The sequence below is a fragment of the Amphiura filiformis genome, chromosome 4, assembly GCF_039555335.1.
Source record: "Amphiura filiformis chromosome 4, Afil_fr2py, whole genome shotgun sequence".
NCBI lineage: Eukaryota > Metazoa > Echinodermata > Ophiuroidea > Amphilepidida > Amphiuridae > Amphiura > Amphiura filiformis.
Window position 1 is genome coordinate 75,888,969 of NC_092631.1, and position 14,056 is coordinate 75,903,024.

At 37.1% G+C, this 14,056-nt stretch overlaps 1 protein-coding gene across 1 annotated transcript; it reads left to right on the forward strand.

Moving 5' to 3' along the window:
• Nucleotides 1-6,798: 6,798 nt before the first annotated feature.
• On the forward strand, nt 6,799-10,095 carry LOC140150372 (retinol dehydrogenase 8-like). Its single transcript, XM_072172382.1, has 3 exons — nt 6,799-7,066; nt 8,973-9,066; nt 9,768-10,095. The coding sequence occupies exons 1-3, from the start codon at nt 6,799-6,801 to the stop codon at nt 10,093-10,095; spliced, it is 690 nt and encodes a 229-aa protein (XP_072028483.1).
• Nucleotides 10,096-14,056: the final 3,961 nt, after the last annotated feature.

Below are 14,056 nucleotides of genomic sequence, written 5' to 3' on the forward strand. Positions count from 1 at the left end.
AAAAAATCCATATCTTCAATACGAAAGGTCAAAATTTTCAATTGATCGTCGGCTTTTCCTCCCAGCTGCATACACTTTAAGACTATATCATTAAATTTCTAAAATTTACTTCGAGGACTGTTATATCTCCAAAATGTGAAAAATATCAAATTTTAATAATTTGTCATAAAATCTGTATTATATCGTGAATTTCATAAAATGAAAATTATTTGATATCAGAAAGACATTCTTCGATTATTCAGAATGCAATTCGACAGGTCTGATGTGCTCTCATGTCCCACAAAAAATGCTGTCGAAACTCTCAAAACGCTCATTCCAGTTCCCTTAAGAGGGTAAAAAAGTTAACGAGATATGCTTACCTCTTCAGTATTGCACCAGCAGAAAACTAGGCAAAGTATTAATGCCAACAGTTTCTGCCAGTATCATGATAGGTGGTTGATTGAGGTGCGTATGATTCTATGATTGAATTTCACACACCAAACAAATCTGTTCACCTTGAATTTTTTTATTTTTCTATTATGCTCAAAAATGTGCAGATATTGAGTCCAAGCATTTTTGTGAATTGCTACTTTTCTCAATAAATAATAGCCAATATACCAATGTCAAAAACAATTGTATAAAACATTTTTAGTGTATTGGTAAATGTTACTGATTAATATTTAGCTGAAACCACTTTTTGTTACAAGTCATTTGGAGGTGTAGCATAGTATTACCAATTTGAATGCAATAGTTATCAGTTGGATACATAATTCATTTGTCAAATTGTGTTTCTTGTCTTATGCCTTTCTTGTATCATATCTGTGTAAAGCCATACATAACTATCAAGATACCGTAAAAACTTGATAGTTGGCATATGTGCTTACTATTGAGCGCTTTTGAAAACATGAAATTGTACCAAAGTCCAGTGCTTTACCAACTGAGCTAATGGGATTGAGACACACATTTGCAGGTTTACTTGTTCATATATAACTATGTGTATCAATGATTTGCTCAAAACCATGTACACTTTTGTGGATGGGGCTCTTCATGTTTGCATGTTTTGAATGGGTAAGCACATTTGCTAACTATAGAGTTTTTACGGTATATGAGCAGCAGTTTTCATAATATGTGATGTGATCTGTGAAAACCCTTCACATGGTGATATTTTAAATTTGTGAGTTTTGAAGACAAAAAACATTGAAATTTAGAAATCTGTTTAGAACTGTTTACATTTTTACCTGTGATTGCAACATCAAAAGTTATGAGCAAAGTAAGATTGAAAAAATAAAGATATAGTTATGAGTGAGTTAGTCTTTATTATCTTTATAAATCAAAGTAGGATAACATATGAAAGGTTTTCACAAATCACATCACATATTATGTTGAATCTCACAACACGAAATTGTGACATTTCAGTCTAATGTCAAATAAAATAAGTCAAGATTGTTTGTTTTTCATGAAACTTGGCTAAGTGACTAAGTTCATTACAGGGTTTAAAGTTACAACTGGGTTTGTAAAATTTACTTGCTGGATATTTTTATATAGAATAAAAAACATTCTCTTGGGAAAAATAAAGGACAATATGAATATTCTGTATTAGACATGTGAGAAACGCCTATTTGTTGTATAGCAGCTAAATGCCTATTTCACATTATTTTTGTGTAGAAGTCAACATTTGACATCATCTCTCAAGTTTGATATGATTTCTGAATCATAGTGCATTGTGCGATTGGTGGTGTTCATCCTGCGATCATGCTTCACGACGTGAGGTCTAGTGTGGAGCTTCATCTTAATATCCTTTAAACAAAACAAAAAAAAAAATAAATATAAGTATCCAACATCATTCTTGACCTCAAATGTCTCAATTTACTATTGTAGATTCAGCTTTAATATTGTACAGTGTAAGATATATTTATAATTTATTGAATATTGATGTTTTGATATGTATTCAAAATAAAAGAGAAAAAAGACCAGAAAAATGCGTATTTGTGAGTAATTGATTCTTGCATCAAACAGGTTTCTGTGCTAAGGGAAGTAGGACCTTGTGCATCATCCCCATTATAATCCCCAAGATTCAGGGGTGTAACCAGCGGTGGGGTGACCGGGGGAATCTTTGTTGTCAATGCTTTTTTTTAAATAGCAAATCAGGATAACGGTTGAAACTTTTATTTTGCATTTAAAATAATCCCTGAATTAGTAGTTTTTGTAATGCTGGTGGGCACACGCAAGAGGGTTTGCAAAGCAAGAGCACAGACTATATTTTTTTTAAGTGGGCACAAATTGGGAAAGACAGGTCACCATTCCAATTCCATTTAGAAGAGGTAGCTAATCGTTGATCCTTAATAGTAAAGCCAATAATTCCACTATTTTCATTTCTGCTCACTAATCGGTGAAATAGGTTTGAGACATGAAAGAAGTCTTATTTATATTTCAACAACAGGACATTAATCTGCGAGCTGACTTTCCCGGGTAGGCTAATATTAATACGGTTAGATATGTTGTAGCTGTTTGTACAGGGTGTATCAAAATGATTGCTACCGGGATATGTGACATTTTCAAAAATATATCAAAAATATGAAATTGCTAATTAATATATTTTTTGTACTATAAATAGAAAGGAGCATATGTTAAATTATTGATCTAATAAAATGAAGATGATAGGTTGATGCATCTGGGAACTATTGTCATTTAAACGAAGATTGACGTAATCATAGTTTTACTTACACAAGATGAATAGGATCACTGCTTGAACTATTTATTGCGTACAGGCTCTCAATCAACATCTCATTTCAGTCTACATAACATAAAATTGCTTTACATGTACTTTTAGAAAGATAGGTCCGGAAGTCTCTGTTTACTACTATGGCAGTGTGAGGTGAATGAATGAACTTAGGCCTAAGACCTGGGATGGATCCATTCTGTAATTGCCCATATCAAATTATAGTTAAGTAAAGTTATAGCATGTTTGCATGGGATACTCCTTGCTCTTGGAAACTTCCTAAATCTTCTCTGCACTTATCAATAGCTTCGTGTCAACCAGTAATTCTTCACTATGAAACCATGCTGAAGTATGGAGTACTGTGAAGCCATTCCAATAACTCTTACCAGGTCTAACCTAACAGACACAATCTATACCCATTCTGCCACACCATCTACTTAGTAATCTCAATGCATCTTATACTACAATTTAAATTACCGTTCTAAAAGGCATTACTCGTAACCAATAAATTTTGATTAGATCACTATACATTATGAATGATGATATAGGCAACTTGAGAAAAAATAAAACATTTCCAAGATTTTCAACATATCATTCTCAATTAAAAGGTATTTGTAGTAAAATAGAGCTTTGAAAATGGTGCGCTACTGATCCAAGTGTTAAAAAGTGTAAAAACACATATTTTCCTTTAGAATCATGTAACTTCTGAGCGGAATGTGATATCTTAATGATCTAAAATTCTTAGAGAAGATAAGACTATTATAATTTCAAATAATAAAACAATTAACTCCAAACTGGTACAAAAAATAGTACAAAAATTCTGCAAAAATTATAAGTCGTCGGTATACCAATCATTTTGATACACCCTGTAATGTGCATCTGTCGCTCTCACCCCGGGATTGATGCCCATATTCTGGAGTAGGCTATGGTTGTACTACTTGACATCCTCTTACCATAACCCTTGCAAACGTCTGGAGTGTACTCAAAGACTCTCCTGACGCTTCATTCTGCAGTCTTGGATTCCGAATCAGCAAGGGTCGCGATGTTGCTTTTCTATGTCATTTGTTTAAAATATTTGCCAATCTTTGCTCTTCTTCCAATCCTTTCCGGCTTCATCTCAGACCCGGTCTACGCAACCTTCATGCGCTGTTGTTGTGCCCTTCCACCAGGTTTCATTGGCCCAGAGATCTTTTATCCATTTGCCTTCTCCATTGGAAATATTTCTTTTAGGCAACTGTCATTGCAACTTCCCTCCAAACGTACAAATTGGCCATCCAATCTCACCTTTAACCAGTTCTCCCTATTTTATACATCATTTCGTTCTCAGTAACAATGTGATTCTCAGTAACAATGAAGTCACAGAAATAAATTTGTGCTGCTATCAAAAGGCCACCTAGTGCTAACAGTGATATCATCAGCTATCTGAACTCCATCACCACCTTGTCAAAGGTTTCTGATGCACAATCAGTAGTTCTTCTTGCATTGCGACTACAATGTCCACCACAAGGTATGGCTTGGCAACCGTTCAACAGATGCTGCTGGACGCCGCACACTAGAGATGTGTAATGCTCTTAGTCTAACACACTTTGTCAAAGAACCTACCCGGGAAGACCAGATTCTCGACTTGGTCATCACTGATCTAGATGCTACCTGCACAATACATGCAAGACTAGGTACTTCAGACCATGGCCCAGTTCTGAACGTGCCGCTGTACAGAGATAAACCCCACAAACGCAAAGTGTGGCAGTGCCATAAGACTGATTACTGGGTTTTCTTGCATCTACAGACTGGTCTCTTACACTCCAATCTGATAACCCAGAAGAAGCGTGCATCAACATCACCACTGATCAGTGATGCAATGGAGATTTTCATAACAGCAAAGCTTGTTTCCAAGAAGACTGGTGACAAAGTATGGTTTGATGATCAATGCAAACAAGCAGCAACCAAAAAGTACTGCTTATTCAGAAAGCTAAAAAAGAACAACACCAAGGAAAACAAGGATAAGTTTACAGAAGCTAGAAAGGAGTACAATCATGCAGAGAAGGTAGCTAGAAGGAGCTATAACAATAAGTTAAGGAAAGAACTCTCAGATGGCAGCCTCAGCAGTAAGAAATGGTGGAACACTGTTAACACCCTGTCTGGTAAACCCACCAGAGTAGATATACCAGTGCTGGAGGATGGGCGTCGTGTCTACACTACATCAACAGACAAAGCTGAAAAATTTTGCCAGACCTTTGCGGCTAAATGTAAGCTTGCCAGCGCAGAAGTTCAGCATTCAACAATATGCTCAATGGAAAAGATAGCCTTTAAGGTCAAAGATGCTGGGAAGCTTCGCAGTCCTGAAGGAGTGCAGTGCAGAACTTGCAAGGCCACTCAGCCTGTTGTTTGAGCTTTGCTTCTCCAAGGGAGTTTTCCCAAGCCAATGGAAGAATGCATCTGTCATCCCTATTCACAAGAGAGAATCGAAGTCTAATCCATCTATGTACCGCCCCATCTCTCTGCTCTGCATCATCAGCAAGTCTATGGAGGCTGTTGTACAGAACCAACTTCAGAAGTACCTTCTTGGAAACCAACTAATATCAGATACAGTTTGGATTTAGGCCACACCACAGGACAGCTGGCATCCTCCCCATTTTGACCCAAGAGTGGACCAACTCCCTGGACAGCGGCAACGAATTGCGCCTGATTGCCCTGGACATCAAATAGCATTTGACAAGATCTGGCATAATGGCATTTGCTCAAAACTCATGGCAAAAGGAGCATCCGGCAAGCTGCTCAACTGGATTAAGAGCTACCTGACAGACCAATCCATCAAAGTTGTCTTATCAAGTACTTCCTCTATCAATGCATCAGTTCCCCAGGAGTCAATATTGGGCCCAATTTTGTTCTCTGTCTTCATTGATGACCTGGGTGATGAGTGTAAAAACGAACTCTACTCAGATGATTCCACCTTGTTCTGTGAGATTACATTTAGAGACAACCCTGAAGCCGTTACTGCTAGCCTGAACAGAGACCTGGAGAAAAGGGGGATCTGGGCAGACAGATGGAAGGTGACCTTCGAGCCATTGAAATGTAAGACAGTGACAATATCAAGAAAGAGGAATCCAACCAAGATAGATCTTCTGTTTGGTACCTGAGGAGGAGCTGGAGATCATGGGAGTCACAGTCGACAGCAGGCTGACCTGGACAAAGCAAATTTCTAACGTATCATCCAGAGCAGGACAGAAGCTGGGCGCTCTGAGGAGAGTTGCAAATAAACTTGATAGCAGAGGCAGAGCAACCGTCTAGAGGCTCAAGTTCGCAGTGTGATGAAATACGCCTTACTGACTTGGATGAGTGCCAGCGCCACCACTCTAGGATTACTAGACTCTATCCAGAGGAAGGCCCTTCGAATCATAGGCATAAGCGAAGAGGAAGCAAGTACAGAGCTGAAAATCACATCGCTCCATCAAAGAGCGTCAAGTGGTTGTAGCAGCAGTCTTCTACAAAATGCACACCAGTTTGTGCCCATCAGATATGAAAGCACCGTTACCAAAGCCGTTTGAAGTCAAAAGAGCTACCCGCTCCAGCTTCTCCATGCCTTGCCATGCTCTCACAGTACCCGTTTCTAGAACCATATCTACTAGCAGGACCTTCATCCGTACTGCAGTTCACGTTTGGAATAGCCTACCAGATGGAGTAGTCGGAGACATATCTGACAACGGCGCGCCATCCTTCAAGAGCAGAGTGCATAAGCACTTATTTCACGTGTCTGATGCTTTACTGTACCCCTTGTTGTTCCTAAGCTGCTGTAAACAATTGATTGGCCCACGTGGTTGTCTTCAATAGTACCTAGCTGCCAAAGTTCTTGACCTGTGTCATGGGCGATTGTTCACTGTAGCATTTTATATAATAAAAAATAAATAGATAGACGGGCGTAAGCGCCAAGCCGTAAAAAATTTATCAGATCTTCTCATTTCGGTATTATACACTTTATCTCATTGTTTTGGTGAGACCTTGTCTGTCATATCTATGATCAACCTTGTTCATGTACCAATGCGTTCAAAGTCCATTTTCCTACATATTCTCTACATGTACCACGAAATTAGAAAACAAAAACGATGCCTTTACAAGTAGTTCTAATTACAGGTTCCTCTAAAGGAATCGGGCAAGAAATAGCTCTTCTTCTTGCCAGAGACCCTCAGCGTCGATTTAAGGTCTATGCCACTATGCGTAACCAGTCTACTAGACAGGATGATCTGAAAACCAAAGCAGGGAGTAGTTTAGACGATACACTCTTTATTCGGGAATTGGATGTAACAAAACAAGAGACAATTGATAAAACTGTTAAGGAAATTGTGGACAGCGAAGGAAGAATCGATGTACTAGGTAGGTTTGCGAACATTTCTTTAATACATACAAGCAGTAGCGTAGCCAGCGGGGGGGCAGGTGGGGCAGAGTGCCCCCCCTGACAAAAAATGAAAGAAAAAGTGCCCCTCTGACAAAAAAATGAGAGAGAAAATCAGGAGGGCAAAGGAAAAGAAAAAAGGGCAAGGTAGTGTAAAATACAAAATAGTGTAAAATACAAAAATTTTCCGCGCTACGCGCGCAAATTGTAACAATAAAGCCCTTTTTTAGCCGGATAATGGGCGAAAATAGTTATACCATTTTTTTCGCGCTACGCGCGCACATCATGCCAATAAGGCCCTTTTCGGGAAGCTCGAAGACATACAGTCTCTATGTATTGTATGATGCAACTGCAATTTTTTTCGTCTGTGCCCCCAAAATTTTATTTTGCCCCCCCTGACCAAGAAAGCTGGCTACGCCCCTGCATATAAGAAAATAATTATAATACTAACACTGCGTCAGTAAACTGTAGAAATGTTTTCTTGGCAGTGGCATGCCTGACTGCCTGGACATTTTGTCAGGGGAGGGAAAAAAACCTGCCCGTGAGCATTATTTCGGCTCAATTTTACTGGGATATCTGGGTGCGCAAAAACTTGTTACACTATTTTATGCCAAAATCAAAGTTTATCGAATGTGCGCTTATTTCAATAGTACTAAAGAAAATATTTCTTTCTTCGAGTTGTTAGAAGCGGCGCGGCGGTCGCCCCCCTTCAGGCACGCCACTGGTTTTAGGGGCATTCAATAAACACTATTTGAATAATGCACTATGTTTTATCTTAAATTATTTTTAATTTTAAATTCCGCCAGCAATGCCCCTTTTGGAACGTTAGGTTTATGTATAATACACGACCGATGGAATATGAGTAAAAACAGGGAAAATAAGACACAATATTGGAATAATACAAAAGGTATAAACAAAGTTAAAAACCCAACGTATGACGACCAGTTTTAATTATAACGCGAAGGGATAAAAAAAAAACCCAATGCACTCAAATTAATCAGGCAGCAGAGAATAAAAGAAATAACAGAAACCCACACCAGCAAGGAAAGTGTAGGAAGCCAAATTAAAAAAAAGTGTTAAAGGCAAAAAGTAATGGCCAATCAGGTCACAAATGAAGGACAAAAGTGGCAAGGAGAGAGGAAAATTAGAGACAACCAAAATCTCTCTGCTGCCCCTCCAGTTTTTCTACGATACAATATTGCTGGGATACAAAGCATCATAACGCACTAAGGAAAAATTGCGATTGAAGGTCTCCTTTGTATGCTCATCATCACATGTTTTTACGATTAATTGCATTTATACAATAATAAGAAGCAAAATAAGACAGTTGATTTAGCTATAGATATAGGCTCTATAATATATTTTGCAGAATCCGTAAGCTAAAACTAATAGTATGAGTGTAAATTATTTTGAAGTCAATAATGCAGGAGTGGTCACACCTGTGTGGTGGGAAACTGCTTCCATGGAATCCTTTTATGACATCATGGAAGTCAACTATTTTGGATGCGTCAGAATGACTAAGGCGGTAGTCCCGTACATGAAAGAGAAACGTAGTGGCAGAATTCTTCAGATTTCGAGTATACTTGGATTCAAAGGTACACATTTGATCGCTTTTGTTAAGCTATATTCACGATCCCTGTTGTATATATGTCTACTTTAGAGTAAACTAATATAATGGTGCGATATCTAGCAGAATCCAGATCCATTTCCCCAACCCGGGTTTCCCAACACCCAGTTTTGTTGTATGATGCCTTGCAATATCCCAGAGAAGATGGTTCTCCCTAAGAGAACAGAAAAAAAAACTACAAAAAAAACTAGCAATACAGCAATGTTCACGGGAGAAAGCCTGGCTAAATTTCAACAATGCTATTATTTATTTATTTTCAGCACTACCAGTAATGGTTCAATATAACGCTTCCAAATCTGCTTTGGAGGGCTTCAGCGAATCAATAGCTCCACCACTGAGAAAATTTAACGTTTGGTAAGTTTCTATTCATACCTTTACAATGTAATTAATTATGAATTCACCGTGATAGTAATAATATGGCGCTATGCGTTTCGGATTTTCTTTTGATACATTAGTGGAACCAATGTTTCTGGCATTCTTAAACCTGAAATGATATTAAACATTTAATGGTTGCATTTTTTATGACACCGTGGTTCTCACGAGGGGTCGAAGGTCACAGTGGGGGCAAAACTTAAAAATCACAAATTGTTCCTGTCATCACAGGGAATAAAAAAGTAAACTGTTACATATGTCCACGGTGCTTAGTTCAGGAGTTATAAGGTCAAATAAATGTCAAAAATATCTATTCATGACACAGAGGCCTGAAATGATATTAAACATTCAATGGTTGCATTTTTATGACCCCGTGGTTCTCACGAGGGGTCGAAGGTCACAGTGGGGGCCAAAACTTAAAAATCTCAAATTGTTCCTCTCATCACAGGGGATAAAAAAAGGCAATTTTTACATTTGTCCACGGTGCTCAGGAGTTATCCGTAAGGTCGATTTCAGCGAAACTGGTCTCAAATTACTTCCCTTTACATAAAAAATATCAAATGTATACTTAATTCACAAATTTGTATTTTTGAAGCCCAGAGCTTTCTTACATGTATGTTCTATTGTTCTATGATTGAATGAAATATTTGTTTCTTTGTTTGTTTTGGTTTTTCAATCGCCAGGGTTTCCATTATTCATCTAGGATCCGTAATAACCGATATGAGCTTACAATTTGGATCAGGTCCCACCCCAATCTTAAGAGCTCTAACGAAAGAAATTCCGGAAGACACAAGGAATATTGTTGAGCAAATGGTAACAACCAACCCGGATGACGTTATTGGTACGAAATCACAAACAGCTAACGATATTGCGAAGCTTGTGGAAGATGTTATTCTTTCTGATAAACCTAATTTTCGTTATCAGTCTTCTCAGACAATACAAAGAATGGCGCGTCAACGTTTCTTGGATCCAACGGGCAATGAAATGATGGACACATGGCTCAAGCAATAATATTTATTTTGTACTTACTTTGTGTTAATGTTATCTCATCTCAAAACAAACGAACTAGCAAATAATAAAATCAACAAGTAAATAAATTATTAATAAATTCATATATCAAAAATAATGATTAATTTTAATACAGGGTGTCCGAAAAAAACCCAGAATCCTCATTGCGCCCTCTTTTTCTCCTATTTCTGAAAAGGTAATCAAATATATTTTGATATGTGAAGAAATCTTCATTCTTTAGCTTGAATAAACTGAAAGAAATATTTCAATCGGCTCACAACTCAATGATAACTTTATAAATTAACCAACTTTATTAATAGGGAATGGGCTTTACCGGTGGGCCTATGGAATATGGATTGTGTTAAGTGTCATTAATGGATGTGGGATGGGACTTCTCTTGCTATACTTGCAATTAAATTTAGTTGTTCTTGGTTATTTATGTCTTTTGTTTTGTTATGTTTCTTACTTTCTTACTTTGTTGTTTCTTGCTTCTTTTCTATTACAACATGTAATTTTCTCTTTTGGGATAAAAGATAACCTGAAAAGGGCTGTTTGGTATGTCCTTGGTTCTTCTGAAGTGAGTTTACTGTGCTGCTTTGCCCTCTACCTGGTTGCCTCCTTGACGAATACAGGTTTCAGCCCTGGTTAATTCTCATTACATCAATTGCATATACTTGCGAATGCAGCAGTAATACGGTTCAAAGCCTGATGCTATTATCTATCCATGCCACTAACCGTGTATTTCGTTTTTATAATCTTTGATGTTGCCAAACTTCATCCGTGGACAGAGTGAACAACGGGTACAGTTCTTGAAGAGGGCATATCTTCAAAAATTGTGAGCCGATTGAAATAATTGTTTTGGTGTATTAAAGCTAGCGATATAAATATAATACATTTGGTCAACCTTTCAGAAACAGGAGAAAGTGAAGGCACAATGAGGGTTCTGTTTTTATTGGGACACCCTGTACTAAGAATTCATCTCAAATTTTGGCCAACAATTCGATGGTATTTTATTTTTTCAACAATGGAAAAAGGATCACATCTTTGGAAAGACAAATTTTATTGAGGTTAAGGTGATACTACACCCCTTGATAAATTTGTGCCTATTTTTGCATTTTTCTCAAAAAAATAATAACACATTGGTAAGTAAAGTATTATAGGGGCAAAGAATCCAGTTACTACACTGGAATTTCAGTGACTTAAGACAAGCGGCACGTTATTTATGATAAGAGGTACCGCTAGAATGTACCTCATTTCTTAATATATATTATGAACCACTTGACCGTAAAATATGTCCTTTTGCATATATTTTTCAGATGTACAAGGTGTCCCCCCAAAAAAGAGGCCCCTCATTGCGCCCTCTTTTTCTCCTATTTCTGAATTTCAATCGGCTCACAACTTTTAAAGATATGCCCTTTTGAATAAAAGTTCACCAGACATTCACCAGACCTCACACCACTTGATTTGTTTCCTTTGTGGCAAAATCCAAGATCTTCGCAAACGTATTACTGAATGCATTCGCAAGTATCCGGGGCACAAGGATGGTACGCAACGCAATTGATGCAATGAGGACCAGGGCTGAAACCTGTATTCGCCAAGGAGGCAACCAGGTAGAGGGCAAAACAACACAGTAAACTCACTTCAGAAGAACCAAAGACAAACCAAACAGCCTTTTAGGGCTACCTTTTATCCTAAAAAGAGAAATGACTTATGTTGTAAATAAAAAAAAAAAAAAGCAAGAAACAACGAAGTAAGAAAGTACGATTCATAATAAAACAAAAAGGCATAAATAACCAAGAAAAAATAAGTAATTGCAAGTAAAGCAAAAGAAGTCCCATTCGGCATCCATTTTACCCACAAATTAAGACACTATTAACAAAATCCATTGCCCATAAACCCACCGGTAAAGCCCATTCCATAAATAAAGTTATTTTATATAGTTAGCATTGAGCAATGTTTGATATTCATACATGGTATGTGTACTCCTTTTCAATCTTTGAAGTAGCCAAACATTCTCCGTGGACAGAGTGAAAAACGGGGACATTTCTTTAAAAGATCTTCAAAAGTTGTGAGCCGATTGATATAATTGTTTTGGTTTATTAAAGCTAACGACTCAAGGTTTCTTTACATACCAAACCATATTTGATCAACTTTTCAGAAATATGAGAAAAAGAGGGCACAATGAGGGGCCTCTTTTTTGGGAAACCATGTATATACTTTTGCAGATACAAAATCACATACTTTTGGAAAAGTATGTAATTTTGCATATGCAAAATATCATATTTTGCAAAAGTATGTGGTCTTGCACGCAGCACTGGTGTCTCCCCTATGGTTGTACTACTTGACATCATAACCCTTGCAACCGCCTGGAATCTACTCAAAGACTCGCCTGTTGCGTCAATCTTCAGTCTTGGAACCTTTCCTATGACGACCTCTTGGATTCCGACCAGCCTCTTCTCAGAAAGGGTCGCGATGTTGCTTCTCTATCCGGGTTCTCTATGTCATTTGTTCGAAATATTTTCCAATTTGGTCTTCTCCGAATCCTTTCCGATTTCATCCCTGAACCGGTCTACGCAACATCAATTCATGCACTGTTGTTCCTTTCTACCAGGTTTCAATGACCCCCGAGATTGTACTTAATCCTCAAGATAATATTTCTTAAGCTACTACATGAGCTTTGTTTCAATAAAATCGGTGGTCCACACGCGAATATATGACCAATGGTGTAAAGTAGTCCTAAAACAGCTTGGGCCACTTTCGTGTCTTTGTGTAGCAAAAGTGACTAAATTAGTTGAATCATGAACCACCTGGTCGGTGCTCTTAAAAGAGCATTTCGTGATCCACAGCATCATCCCCCACTTTTCGCAAAAAAAGTTGAGATTTTTATATCACTGGAAACCTCTGGTTATAATGTTTATGTACAAATACTTTCTTGCAGATTAATTCGTTTAGCAAAAATATCGTCAAATTTGAATTTCGTTCTGGTATACCACAACGAAATTACAACACATTGTCTATAAAGCAGTGTAATACACATAATCATGCATATCTGAAATCTGAAATAATTTTTGTGATAAGCTTTTTTTCGTGGATATCTACTGAAAAATGTCATAAAAAGAGGATGCTAGGATCACGGAATACTCCTAATTTTAAACTATGGGGCATTTGAAGTGGTATTTTAATTTGAAATAAAATTAATATACATGAAAGAAAACATGAAAAACATTTGCTTTTGTTCTAAAATTGTTGACGATAAGCATAAAAGTTCATTTATTTCATACGCGGTTCAAACTTGATACGTACAAACATGGCAAAAAGTGGCCCAACTCGGGCGATTAAGTAAAATCAGGCATATCAAAAGAAACCATGTAAAGTTTTTTTCTGTAGCCAATATATGACTTATTCTACTGCATCTCGCATCTATGCCATGATCCTTTTATTTATTTAGTTAGTTAGTTTTCTAAAAAGCAAAAATGCAATTGCTAATCATGAACGCGATGCAAGCTTGATATGCGCGAAAATGTCAAAGTGGCCCGACTCGTTTTCGTTGAGCATAGCATTTGGTCAAAAAAACAAGTAAAGTTTTCTATTAGCCACTTTTCTCTTTTATTGTTACATTGTTTTATTGTTATAAATTTTATTGTTACAGTCTGTATAATATTTCGCTTATGTATTTTATAGTAATGTTTTGATTTGATTTTAAACTTCCTTCACTTTATTGGCTTGTTTAATAATGGTTATGGCTGTAATAAATAAATAAATAAATAAATAAATAAATAAACCATACTAAACTCTGAGGTATGTGTTCTTTTGCCAAAGTACTGAATGAAGGTCACTGAATTTTTCCAAGGCGTTTAGACATGCATTTTTGAAAGTTTGTGATTAGTTTTTAATAGAGACCTTGCGGAATGAAGTTACTTTAACTTTAACTTTAACGTCTAGAGGATTATAGAGGATTATGTAT